The sequence below is a fragment of the Haliotis rufescens genome, unplaced genomic scaffold (genome assembly GCF_023055435.1).
Source record: "Haliotis rufescens isolate VD_foot unplaced genomic scaffold, xgHalRufe1.0.p SCAF_15, whole genome shotgun sequence".
NCBI lineage: Eukaryota > Metazoa > Mollusca > Gastropoda > Lepetellida > Haliotidae > Haliotis > Haliotis rufescens.
Window position 1 is genome coordinate 6,467,098 of NW_025963835.1, and position 14,834 is coordinate 6,481,931.

Consider the following 14,834-nt stretch of genomic DNA (forward strand, 5'->3'; position numbering starts at 1 on the left):
GCCAATCCCCGGTTTACTACCCATCACCAGCCAATCCCCAGTATACTACCCATCCCCAGCCAATCCCCAGGTTACTACCCATCCCCAGCCAATCCCCACTTTAGTTTTCATCACCATCCAATCACCACTCGCCATCGATTTTGAGCGAATAGGATTTACCACTGTCAAAAACATTCACATATGAAAACACATCCTGATAACTAAACTGCATGTCCTTGTTTTATCTCCAGTACCTACCCAGCCAGAGGATGGACTTGTTCACATCGAAGGGGTACTTCATGTCCCCATCAACAAGACCGGGGGTGTCCACAAATGTAACAAGGCTGAACTTCTTCTGTTTGGATGTGGAGATCTCTGTTGTCAGGTAATCGATGACCCCTACAAAAAAATAAAAAGAAGTTATATCTGTTACATCATGAAACAGACAATACTGAGTTAAACGTTACAGTAAAAGCTTTTCTGAAAGAAGTAAGGTAGTCAGCTTCATTGTCTATTCCAACAGTACTTCTGCAATCACTGGACACAAAGTTAGGGCTTCACAAACTGCCCCCATGTGGGGGAGTCACAAGGGAACAAGCCAAATACATAATGGGTTACTCCGCCCCTTTTCCTGAACTGGACAGCCACAAAAAGCTGCTAATATGGCGTCTTTGACAAACTGTCCACACCAGTATACTGCCATCCCTAGGAAACATTGGGACACAGTATAGAAGTCAGGGAACACTTTCAATGAATTCAAAATAAAAAACAATCCCATTTCTACGAAAAATGCTTAAGAAACTGACTTCACTGTCCGCATGACATGATCTTCAACCCTATGTCATGTTTTTGCACACCTATTTTCTTGTGTATAGTACGCACTTGAGTGAGTGAGTATGGTTTTAAGCCGCTTTTAGCAATATTCCAGCAATATCACGGCGGGGGACACCAGAAATGGGCTTCACACATTGTACCCATGTTGGGAATCAAACTCGGGTCTTCGGCGTGACGAGCAAACGCTTTAACCACTATGCTACCCGACCGCCCCTAGTACGCACTTGAGCCTGATCCACATGCACCATACTTCGGAGCAAATTGCTATGTTGTGAATTGCGAGCAGTCAAAACTGCCTTATATGTCTTCAGGTAAACAAACGGGAGATAATGCTTCTGTGATTAAAGTTTAGACATGATGATTTACAATATCAGTTGCATTTCCTGTTTGGACAGGCTTCTTTTCGTACACAGAGATTAAGATTATCGCATGTAATTATCTCATAAAACTAGCCGGAAATAGCAGTCAGCTGTACACATATCCTGTACATGTCATGTTCTAGCGGTGACTCAGTTACAACAGAGCCAGTATAATAAATCAAAACAATGTTAATGCATGATCGGAAGAAATACATCTGTAACCATTATTGAACAAGAAATAATACAATCTAATATTGTGTTATTATAAAATGAATCCTAAGTTTGCAACCGCTTCTACAGTTGGTGTTTTGGGAGAACACAAGAAAATACGGCAGCATTTAGTGAACGGACATTTGTTAAGAAATTGCTGTTGTGACAGATTATTTGCATTGAATAGATAACTTGTAGACCCATCATGGCGGAAATGAAAGTGAACATCTCTGCTTGCAGGTTTTAACATGACCCCTATTTTTTGGAGCCTGTGGTCTCCTCCCACTATGAAGTAATGCCACATGAACAATGGGGTCAATACATAGCTGAACTGATGGCATCATTCCCTGACTTGGAAAGAACACAGAGACAAAGAACACAAAGATTAATGACTCAGGTTTTGCTTACAAAGAAAACAATTTTGTCTCCCATATTTGAAACAACAGCTCTTATTAATGTTGTGTCCACAATAATTAACATTGCGGTACATCCCCATTATAACAACACTATTCATAACTGATTACCAAAACAGCATCGCCAACACAGCATCTCACACACAGCATCTCCAACAAAGCATCTCCAACAAAGCATCTCAGACACAGCATCTCCAACACAGCATCATCGCCAACAAAGAATCTAACACACAGCATCTCAAACACAGCATCTCCAACAAAGCATCTCACACACACAGCATCTCAGACACAGCATCTCACACACACACCATCTCACACACACACACCATCACACGCACACAGCATCTCACACACAGCCTCACACACACAGCCTCACACACACACACCATCACACACACACACACACCATCTCACACACACCATCTCACACGCACACCATCTCACACGCACACCATCTCACACGCACACCATCTCACACGCACAGCATCACACACGCACACCATCACACACGCACACCATCTCACACACACACCATCACACACACACCATCACACACACACCATCACACACACACACCATCTCACACACACAATCTCTCAATCACCATCTCACACACACAGCATCTCACACACACAGCATCTCACACACAGCATCTCACACACAGCATCTCACACACACACACACCATCTCACACACACACCATCTCACACACACACCATCTCACACACACCATCTCACACACACACACCATCTCACACACACACCATCTCTCCACATGGTCTGCCCTTACAAGTATTAAAATACAATCCATCCAGATCATGTGATTCAACACACAGGTCAATGGCCTGTTCTACAACCTTAAGTCACACGGAACTTGATAAACAGTTACCAATGCACTATTGATTACATCTACAGAGGGTTTGCTTGGCCGAACCGTGACATGGGTTGATTTACACATTAAAGTTGAAGAGACTTCCAAAACGCCATGCAGTGTCTACAAGCATGGGGTCTCCTTTTTGACCTGCTTGTCATCTGCAGCAGCAAGAGCGCAGACGCCACTGACAGGACATGGCGGTAAAACCTGGACCCCTGACAGAACTTCCAGAACGAACATTGGCAATGTGACCAAAGAAATTACAGCCTGGAGTCAATAACAAAATAATGGCGACTGCGCCGAGTTCAGAGCTAGATACGTCTTCTGTAAAATAAGATGCTGAAAAGATTTGCTTTGTTCATGGCCGTTATGGTGAAGTAAATGGCTTCTATTGAAGAAAGAATTTTGTGAATGACAAACAATATTGGATTTCTATTTGTTAATAAACTCTGGGAATATTGAATCTCTCTTAATATTTGAAAAAAATAACTGCTGCGGGAAAACTCTCACAGTTCTGCAGCCAACAAATGTTAAAGCTCATTTCTTGCTTCAAGTGCATATTTCCCTTTACTATTGAGCTTTGTGGTGTAGGAAAATGGACCAGGGCTAATTGACAACCCCAGTGACAGAAGGAAACAAATTGTGGTGAAACGAACCAAAACTTTAACATTACAGTAAGTGAAACCCTGCCCTTGTCCAAACTGAACGCAGGATTAGTAGTCACAAACTGAACAATCATTTAGCCATCTGTAACTGAACACCAAGGTAGACAGCCCAAACTACAACAAGTTAGCTGTTCCGAACTGAACAAGTTAGCCGCCCCAAACTGAATACCCAGTTAGCTATCCCTTCCGTGTTGATGTTACCACCAACCACAGCCCTTCATTTGGCAGCTCTTGGTGTGTCAAGACAGCTGACCAAAGGAAGAGCGATGGTGGACAGTCTAGGCTGCAGAAGGACCAGCTGAATGTACTGAAATGCTATCTGTTGTGGGTTAATACATCTGTTCCTCCTTTCACAGAAAAAGATGGTATATCTTGAGGCACTGACTGAACAATAATGAACAACCAAAACAGATTATAAACTTATCAACACACAAGAGTCAAAACAAACACAAAAGTCTGTTCAACAAATCCAATCCCTGGCATCAGTTGTCTCCCTTTGTATAAAGTAATGTCAAGAGTGACATCCCTTTGCAGTTTTTTCCTCTCAGCAGAACAGCTCTTCATCAGGCAGCTTGAGTCGACTACAAGGCTACCTCATGACGAGCCGGCTGCTGACAGGCCAAGTCTCCATGGCGACAGTGAGTGAATGAGTGAGTGAGCAACGAGCGGGTGGGTGTTTGGGTGAGTGAGTGAGTAGGTGAGTGAGTGAGTGATTGAGTGTCTGTCCATGATCATTCCGTATTTAAGGTTAAACATGATGGGCCACAACAATCGTCAGAAAGGGAAATAAAAGATGGAGTCTGCACATTAAAGACAAAAGACAAGCAAGGAAAAAGTAATCAGACATATGACACAAATGACAATGTGAAAACAATAAATAACTTTTCATTACTGAAAGATAAGACAAAACAAATAAATGTCTCTTTAGAAGCTGACGCAAGTATTGAAGAAAGATGACTGACATACATACAATAGAATGAGGCAATGAAAAGATGAAATAAGGATTCTGAGCCAGTTGAACTGTGGTATTTCAGTGTACTGTATGCAATACAATACAAAGTTTACTGTTTGGAACACAATTCAGCACAAAAATAAACCCATAGGTAAACTTCCAAACAAAAATAGCACAAATTATATTAACAGCCTAGCACTGTTTGCCAATCCTTCACCCAAACTTCTTTTATTGGTTCACCGTTTTGCTGAAATCCTTTCATATCAGCTTCATTTGGCTAATAGAACAATGAATAATAAACTAAATCAAATTTTGTCTAGACATGTGCAGAATCAAGCCAGCAGTTGTGTTGTTTGATTCCAGAAGTATTCATTCACAAAAAGGTGTGTGGCTTACGTCAGCCGCAGTCGCACCCAAATGCGAAGAGACTGGCAGGGTGCCATCACAATGCCTCCCTCTGTCCTTCCCAATCAGGTTCACCTGTGGGGTCAGACCGGCAGAGGAAACTATGACTCAGCAAATTCATGGCATACCTTCACAGCTGACACACAGTGGAGGTATGAGCCTGTGTACCATGGAAACATTGCTTGTGAATTTTGCAGGAAAAACAAATATTCCATAATTGAAACTACCCACTAGCACTCTGATATCACTTAAACTTGGCAACTTCAAATGGCGTGAATAAACAAAAATGGTCAGTAAATATGTCAATTTGAAAAATTCCCCACTGGTGTATTGTCTACACACATCTCACTGGTGTTGGCATGTTAATTGTTTAATGCAAAAACAATTTCTGACACTACCCTGACAACACAGAAATGTAACTGGCAGAAGAAGTATTCCAGTCAGTGATCCTGTACAGTACCTAGAGGGATAAATGAGCACACATGAATGTGAACCGAGTGAGTGAGTGAGCGAGAGGTTTTACGCCACTTTTAACAATATTTCAGCAATACCACGGCACGGAAAATGGGCTCCACATATTGTAACCATGTGGAGAGTCGAATCGGGGTCTTTTGCGTGGCAAGAAATCGCATTAACCACTAGGCTACCCCACCACACCAGTGTCTCCTCGAGGCAGTCTACCATAGGCAGCAGCTTATCTCATTAATAATTGCATCTGTTTGTACTTATGCATCAAGCATCTATAGGAACTTTTGCAGTGAATTACTTCTCAATTTGACACAAAGGGTCAGATTTCATTGTCAGTGTTACCACCAACTTCAGATTTCCAAGCAATGAAAGTTACATTATATATCTCTGCAAATGCTACAGTATGCGAGTTATTTTCCCACTATAATTAATCAAGTATGGGCCAGGTCAAATGGTGGTTGACAGCATCACGGGCCAGGTCAAATAGTGGTTGACAGCATCACGCGCCAGGTCAAATGGTGGTTGACAGCATCATGGTCCACGGCTTCAAGGAAAAAAGGACACACGATTGTGGGATATACTAGTTACTGCTGTTGTATGACACTGCAATGTTCCTGCTAGATCAGTGCAGCTTATACTTAAGTAACAGCATGAACATGGATCCATGGCTTCAGGGTAAATAACACACTGTAACCCTGATACTCATTGAGTTGGCTCTGTCTAAAGGCTTGGGGTGCTGTGAAACTATTCTGGGCCGGAATCTACACTGGGACTATGGTATACTATGTCAGTTGGGAAAAAGACAATGCTGGCAAGTCACCTCTGGGACAAACAGTTACAGTTAACATTGGGTCTGCCCAAGTAACTCAAAGATTGTCTAATGCCACTGGAAGGTATCCGATTTGATTAAACTGATCTTGAATGTTGTAGTGAAACTGTAAACTGAGAGCAGAAGAAACTTGGGCTTGCCTTCATCTGTAACTGCTTCAACCGAGTCCTAGCTGTAGCAGGTGAAACACCTGACCAGAGACAACATGCCGGCTTCTTGGGTGCAGACATGATGGCAGCACAGCACAGATGCCAACGACATCAAGGCTGAGGGGGAACATCTCACAGGATAGGGCTTCAGGGCCGAGGGGGGACCACCTCACAGGATAGAGCTTCAGGGCCAAGGGGGAACACCTCACATGATAGGGCTTCAGGGCTGAGGGGGAACATCTCACAGGATAAGGCTTCGGGCCGAGGGGGAACACAACACAGGATAGGGCTTCAGGGCCGAGGGGGAACACAACAAAAGATAGGGCTTCAGGGCCGAGGGGGAACACAACACAAGATAGGGCTTCAGGGCCAAGGGGGAACACCTCACATGATAGGGCTTCAGGGCCGAGGGGGAACATCTCACAGGATAAGGCTTCGGGCCAAGGGGGAACACAACACAGGACAGGGCTTCCGGGCCAAGGGGGAACACAACACAGGATAGGGCTTCCGGGCCGAGGGGGAACACAACACAGGATAGGGCTTCCGGGCCAAGGGGGAACACAACACAGGATAGGGCTTCCGGGCCAAGGGGGAACACAACACAGGACAGGGCTTCAGGGCCAAGGGGGAACACAACACAGGATAGGGCTTCAGGGCCGAGGGGGAACACAACACAGGATAGGGCTTCCAGGCCAAGGGGGAACACAACACAGGATAGGGCTTCAGGGCCAAGGAGAAAATCTCACAGGATAGGGCTTCAGGGCCGAGGGGGAACACAACACAAGATAGGGCTTCAGGGCCAAGGGGGAACACCCCACAGGATAGGGCTTCAGGGCCAAGGAGAAAATCTCACAGGATAGGGCTTCAGGGCCGAGGGGAAAATCTCACAGGATAGGGCTTCAGGGCCGAGGGGACATCTCACGGTGTAGTGTGCTCCAGTTCATATGTTTGGAAGGAGGGCTGGTTTATGGAATGCATAAAAACTAGAGCATGTGATGGTACATGTAGAATTGTCAAAGAATTGAAAAATGTACATTTTCAATATAGCTGCCATGTGTGTAAGTGGGTCAGATTTCTGTGAGACACCATAGAAGGGATCATCACTGAAAAGATTCAGCTACAAAGGTTTTCAGAGTACAAAGTTTAATCTATGAAGGAAAAATATAATTTAATTAACATTTGCATGTGGAGACAATGATTAAAGGCTAGAAGGATGTCAAGAATCAAATCAGGCTTGACACATTAACGCATTCATAAGTCTACTAAAAACAAACTTCTGCCACTCTGATTCAAATTAAGTTTGTGCAATTTGAATCAAGTAATATCACGCAGTAGCAGTGGTATGTTTTTTAAACACTAAACCATCCAAATCAAGAGTTTTCTCCCCTGCACCACTGTTGGAATGTAATTTAATGTAGTTCTCGTATCCAAGGCTTCACAATCAGACTGGTCAGTAAACCACAATTCAAGACACGTCGCAAGCATTCATTAACCATTCATCAAACACATACTGAAGTATGCAGGTGTTATATCCACACTAACCATGCTAACATGTGCCGAGGTTTCAGCATCTTCCCCTGGTCACAAACATGCATGGCTGTATGCACACAAATGACAAAAACTCAATTTATAATTTTGTTTGTGAAAAATATGTTCATCGCTTGGGTTAAGGCTAGACTGTTGATGGTTTCACCAGTTTTAACTTTAACAGGACCCAAGACTGTTGAAAACTGCCTGAGAAAGAAGTCCTTTTCTATAAACATGATGTTCATTGTGCAGTGGATGTCATATCAGCTGTTTCAAAATAGGTGGTGGTTATTGTGATTTGAAACCTCTGATCAGAAGCAAGTAATATCTAAATTCATGGTAGAATATTCACTTGGTTTCCCCGTTCAAGGTGGCACTATTCACTCGATGGTTTCCCCGGTCACGGTAGCACTATTCACTCGATGGTTTCCCCGGTCACTGTGGCACTATTTACAGGATGGTTTCTCCGGTCACAGTGGCACTATTTACTGGATGGTTTCCCCGGTCACAGTGGCACTATTTACTGGATGGTTTCCCCGGTCACTGTGGCACAATTTACTGGATGGTTTCCCTGGTCACAGTGGCACTATTTACTGGATGGTTTCCCCGGTCACTGTGGCACTATTTACTGGATGGTTTATCTTTTCAGGTTGAGGGTATACAACCGATGAAGTCACAATCCACATTGAGGTTATTCAATTGATCGTTTCCCCTTTCAGATGGATGGGTTGAGATGTGACAAGTCCTTTGATGAATTGATCAACAATATGTGACAGAAGGACAAGTTTCTAGAGGCCTAGGACACCATGCACACTAAAGATTTTATTGGGCAAATGAGTAAGGAGACATATGTCCAACAAGCGACATTACACGAAGCAGCTGTGTGGTGGTGTAAAAGCCCGGACATAGATCCTCAGCAGTGGCTGGCAGCGGCAGACAAAGTGACTTGACACCTATGTTCTGCACAGACTGCTTCACAAAATCAATGTTCAACTTCAGTTGAACTCTGACAGCATGTGGGCACACTGACTAGACTGCTACAGTAGACAGCAGACGCTGTAATGGATTAAGAAGTTGCCAACTGCGTAGTTGCTATAAAACCAAGAAAATCTATACATCTTGCACTTATTGTGCATTATCTGACATTTCAGACATTTCAAGTTTGGACCTCGACTGCCATCATGCAGAAGGAAAACCAGGATAATTTCATATGGGGATTCGAAAATAAAAGCAGCAATTTGTTGACACATGAAGAAATAAAAGATCAGTGGTGTTATCACTATGACAACTACAGATGTAAAAACTAGCTTCACACACATATATTTATGTGGATTTAACAAAAGTGATTAAGAAGCACAGAAATTACATAAAAAGTAGGACTTCTAACTACACAACATAACATTAGTGTATCACTTCTTGGGTTTTCATACTTCCAAGGTGAGTGAGTGAGTGAGTGAGTGAGTGAGTGAGTGAGGTTTAACACAAGTTTGATCTGAATCTAAACTATGTCCAGGGCAAATGAGAAGTGCAAGAAACATTATATTTTTAATGCAGTACTCAGCACTATTCTAGTGAGTGCGATCTGTAATCAAATCTGTACCAGACAATCTAATGATTGATATTGTGAGCAATGATCCATGCCTTTGGGTATGGTGGCACGCACTCAACCAGGTCACAGAGTCTGACCATGTAATCCCTTTGGCTTCCTCTTACGACAAGCATAGGTTGATGAGGACAAATCTAACTGAGAAAATCCGAACAGGAAACAGTCTAACAAAGTAAGGCATCAAATATGCCCGTAAAAACGCTGACTGACGGCTGATACATATAACTACTGGAGCTTTATACTGTTACATGATTTCATTTTCTTTGATAACTCAATGAGTTATTTGGCAACTTTCCAGTGACATCTATCATCACAAGGATGAAATGTAATGTCAAATCTTCACAGAATTAGGGTAGTTGGAATCCTTCATCTTGCCTCCACCTCCCTCTGATGTCTGAGATGTAGCTCTCAAGAAGTGCAAGCTTCATGCCTAATCAACTGGAAACTAAACACTCCTAATGCAAGACATTTATCCCATGTGGATATGCTGCAGACATTTGGCCTGTGTGGATCAACATAAGGCAGCTTCTTCTGGTAGTTGTCAAAGGTCCACAGATCAGGATCATGAAGTGAACACCTCCGCCAGGGCATGCGAAGGATGGTGCAAAATGCTGTCAGCAATATTCAAGTCACATCACAGCAGCTTGTAAGACCAGAAAAACAGAGGTATGTGAAAATCAAAGACATATGTCATTCCCCAAACCACATACTTGGCGTATATTAAATTTCAGGATGATAATGCAGAAATGGCCAAAAATGACATACAACCCAAAATAACTACACTGTTTATGTAATCCCAAATGGCCCATCCATTTGTCTCCTAATGGGCTAGCCCTGGTTGGGTCTCACAAGAACTACAGGCCATAAGAGCTATGCAGATTTGTCCCCCAATTCAAAAAAGTGAATTTTCACATGTACACAAAGCTCCAACAATGATGCCTTGACATGACAATTCATGGCTATCTAAATGAACTGCACATAAGGTAACCTGTTTGCTGAATCCTCTGTGAAGCAGTAGTTGGACATATTGTTGGTGGGAGTCAGATCAACACAATATGGATTTTCCTTCGCAACAGTGAAGGACTTGTGAGTGCGTAACACCATGTTTCAGATCCAACATAATTATACCCTACACAATCAGCAGCATTGTTGTTGTAAAGGCTATTTGTCAGAAAATGTTTGTGCTGCAGTCAGCAATATTCCAGTTATTACAAGGTTGACTTGATATTTGATTCTGGGCCATACCACCAGTGGTTGACAGCACAAGACATGACCCACATCGTTGGGGACAGGGTAACACAGGGTATGATGACACAATGAGAAGAATGATCCACTAGTCACCACCTCCTCACTGTTGACGGCAACCAGGGCTCGGGACAACATCGGACCAAGGGGTCAAAGTGACAGTTATGCCATCACAAGACACCTCCCTAATATTATCAAACTAGAAAAGTAGGGTTTCTCTTTATTTCTCGAACTTACCACCTTTTAACCCTGGATCTGACTTGGCCACTAGTGATGACTAGTGGCCAGGGAACATATGCAGTTGTGCTACCAATCGACTAGTCTCGAGAGAATTATGGACTGGTATGATTAGGCTCAGCATGTCTGCTCCTGTTAGTGTTATGCTCTATCACACCCTGCATCATGTGGGGATGACTACCAGCATATAGTCAGCTGCTAATCTAAAATGATTATAATTGCCTTCCTTTGACACAATCAATTGCAAAAATTACCAGATTTGAGAAACAAATAGAAAATGTATGTAGGGTTAAAATATAAAATTGTGTCCACGTGTCCCTTCAAATACAATGCAAGTTGGCATTGTGAGTGTGATTGGATGTTATTTAACACTACAGTCAGCAATATTCCAGCTACATCAAGGCAACCTGTGAATACACAAGTGTGGACCAGTCAAACCAGTGACTGAAAGTATGCACAACTAGCCACGCCATCAGGATACGATGACACAATCAGCCAGTAACACAAACTGACTATCTGGTTTCTATTTTAGACTGCTTGTACAACAAGCACAACCTATTCTGACCCAGACACCAACATAGTTGTCTTCACAAGCTGGGGGAATTTGTCCATAAATCTGGCTGGGGTTCCTTGTGTAGTCGTGGTCTAAAACCAGCCCGTGGGCAGCTGAAGCTCTCCCATCTAGACATTACTAAGCTTAGCCAGAATAGCATTAATATATGGGGAGCCGACAGCCTGTTCTTTAACTGTAAAAAGGTGAAGGAGAGCAAACAGACAGGGCCTAATCAATAATTTAGACGCAAAACGAACAGAAAATTGAATTTATATGTCTGCTTACAAGCCCTCCACAGTAAAATTTTCCTGGAATCTTTTTTTCACCGTATCTTTGAAATTTTAATCAGGCTTCACAAACTGATGGGTCCAGGAAATAACGGTCCATAAAATTGATGTTGTCAAATGGTAACATATGTTACTCGACATCTCGCCTAACATAACAGATGGCTGTGCTGCCCATCCAACAGACGGTTATCAATAGTCCGGCCTGAAGAGAGACGTCTACCCAACCAAAAGTGAATATTTGACGACTCAGCAAAATACTTACCTTCATAAAACTAAACATTATCAAGAGACTAGCTGTGACATACTGCTATTAGTTCTAACTTAACAATTCATTTTTAGAGAAACATGTTTTCTAGGTCTCCCATTAACAAGCCATTGTTCAAGAACATTGTCCTTTGTATGTTGGCAGATGTATCCAACAGTTATTATCCTGGTAGCAGGGTTTCTGGACAAACAAGGTTCCACTGAATGCTAGTCAAAATACTGCAATGAACAGGGCTACAAAAACAAAATTCTCACCGTCAATCTCTCGGAGAGGATCAAAATGAGGGTACAGATGGAGGGTAGCATTCCCCTGGAAACAAAAAGAAATAAATTTTATAATGGTTTTTTTTTTGTTAAAAGTGCCATAACTTGCAATCTGGAAATGCCTCATGCAAATTCAAGCTTGACACAGAAAACTGTTCAGCAATCGTGTCATGATGCAGCCATATTGCTCTGTTACTTCTCTGGTTTCAACCATCATCAAAAATATAGACATACAAAACCTATCAGACTTGAGCTGATTGCTACTTTCAGAATCTTGCAGTGTTAACTTGTTATTAATTTGTATAGCACACTTTCCAATTTATAACTGCTCAAATGCACTTATACCATGATATATATACACATATGAGGATGCACAAGAACCATTCAGAGTGAGAGGTTGGCTGTGAGTAGTATTTCAGTTATACCACGGTGTGTCAGTTTGTGGGAAGAGAACCCAAGTAGATACATACACAAACATAACATCTTGAGCTATGTTAAATTTTCTTATCATAACTTTTTAATTTCATTCAAAAGAAAACATATCTTGTCTCTTTTATTGTGATGTATTTAATCAATCAGTGGTTCAGGTTTGGTTTATGTCATGGGCACAAGGACACTGATTAATCCAGGTGTCACTGACATCTGGCAAACAACACGAGAAGAGGGAGATGAAGCTGCTGGTACTATAACAGGATGGAGAAGGAATGACTGCTGGAAACGGAGTGAAATTAAACATCACATCACAGGAATGACATTCCTTGATAACCCTTACAACAGAATGTATGTTAATAATATACTGTAATTGCCAAAAATGTAAGCCAGTAACCAACCGAAGATATTCAATACTGTCTGCAATGGTATCAGATCCTGGGCGGGACAACCTGAACTTTGATCCAAGAAGGGAGTGGTGAGTGAGTGAGTGAGTAAATATTGTGTTATGCCTTGTATCGTAGATATTCCAGCAATATCATGGCAACTTGTAACTAATTGAGTGTGGGTGAGGCAGACCAGTGTTTCCCAGCGCCAGCCCTGATCCCAGCAGTCTGGGCATGATGACATACAATCAGGTAGTACCACATGATAACCACCGTTTTCTCATTTCTCTCACAAGCATGTGGTGCCGGGAACATACCGTATTCGACGTAATAAGCGCCCAGGGCGCTCTCAAAATTAGAAATAGGGGGCTCTTATTAGAATATTATTTTAGTGAAAACAAACGAGTTAAAAGATAAATTTTGTGGTTTATGCTGACAGCCTGAAATGTTTATGTTCGACAGATATATTTTTCCAGAATTTAATTGCCCATAATTAAGTGTGCATATAACACATGGGTGCATATTATACGCAAATAAATAAGTCTTGTGTACATTGATCAATTGGAAGGGGTGCTAATTAGGATTGTTCACTGGCCAATATATTAGCAAATATCTCCATGGGCGCTTATTAGAGCGGGGCGCTTATTACGTCAAATACGGTATTTGAAATAAATTTTCGATCCTTTCAAGTCAGAATGGCCCAGACAAGAAAGGATAAAGAGTTAGACAAGGAAGGATAAAGAGTTATGTAACGGCAAATCTGGCCACCTGTTTTCAAAATCGGTATGTCGGCGGAATTTGTTTTTAACCCATGCATTAAGTCCTAACATCAGTTTGACAAGTTCACATCCTATTCAGTTCAAGCAGATAATAAATGGTTATTAACTTATCAGGCCAAAGTCCAGGCTCATTTCTCTAACAGGATATATTTTCCAATGCTTGTTGTGAATCCTGTTTCTATTGTCACAACTCAAAAATATAATACCTACTGGATAAAATTTCCATTTCACTGCATTTGATACAGACTTCCAATTTTGAGATCTTGTACGAAACAATTTCTCAAATCACTGACAAAACTTCAGTCCATTTAAAAACAAGTGTCTTGTAAAATATACAATGCATAGTGAGAAAAATATAAAATTAACCAATCATAGTGCCTGCAACTGTCAGTAGTGACAAATCAAAATTGCTAATGAAGTCCCAACAAATGTTCTTAGTCAATAACATGTCTTTAATATCATGCTGTTTAATGTCGCATATGCATGGGCTAGTGGATGTTTCATGTCTGAGTAATATTCACAGTGGGCTGTAAATAACCAAGCCTGGACAAGATAGAATTAGGAAGAGTTGGTGCTAACATTGGTAAAACTGACTGCCAGAATGTTTATAGGCCCAAGTAATTGTTTGGACATAGAATCTGCAAAGTTCACGCTGTTCTGACTGGTTTTACAAGTCACTGACTACAAATAGTTGGAGCAGCTTTTCATTATGGAGTCAGTAAATGTCTCATTTTGTAATACCTCAGACAATAAAATAATGGCACAACACATTTCCTTGCATACATACTTGGGAAGAGAGCTTGAAGTGATGCGGACTTTAGCTACATCAGCGAAACCAAGAGTCAGGTATGATGCCAATCTCCATTTTCATCATTTCTACAGAACAGTGTTTGAACAAAAGGGGTTGCCAGGCTGCCATCAGGACCCACAGACTTTAGAAGCTGCAGGCCCTGACTAAACTCTTCAGGCCCTCATGTCAAACACTGCAGTTTACTGTCACAAATAAATCAACATCTAAATTTACTGCAGGCCATAAGGACCTATACAACGTTGAAACTACGGCCCCGACACAAATCTACCTGCCACGGGCCTACGGGCAGGCGCATGAATATCATTAACC

General features: G+C 42.0%; 1 protein-coding gene across 1 annotated transcript in view; it reads right to left on the reverse strand.

The window, feature by feature from the left end:
• The window catches only part of LOC125380037, a 75,275-nt gene that overhangs the window by 12,286 nt on the left and 48,155 nt on the right, over nt 1-14,834 (reverse strand). Inside the window, exons 4-5 of the mRNA XM_048396079.1 lie at nt 12,112-12,166; nt 238-378 (exon numbers count right to left, since the gene is read on the reverse strand). Of these exons, the coding sequence (XP_048252036.1) occupies nt 238-378; nt 12,112-12,166 (196 nt within the window). The remainder of the gene's footprint in view (nt 1-237; nt 379-12,111; nt 12,167-14,834) is intronic.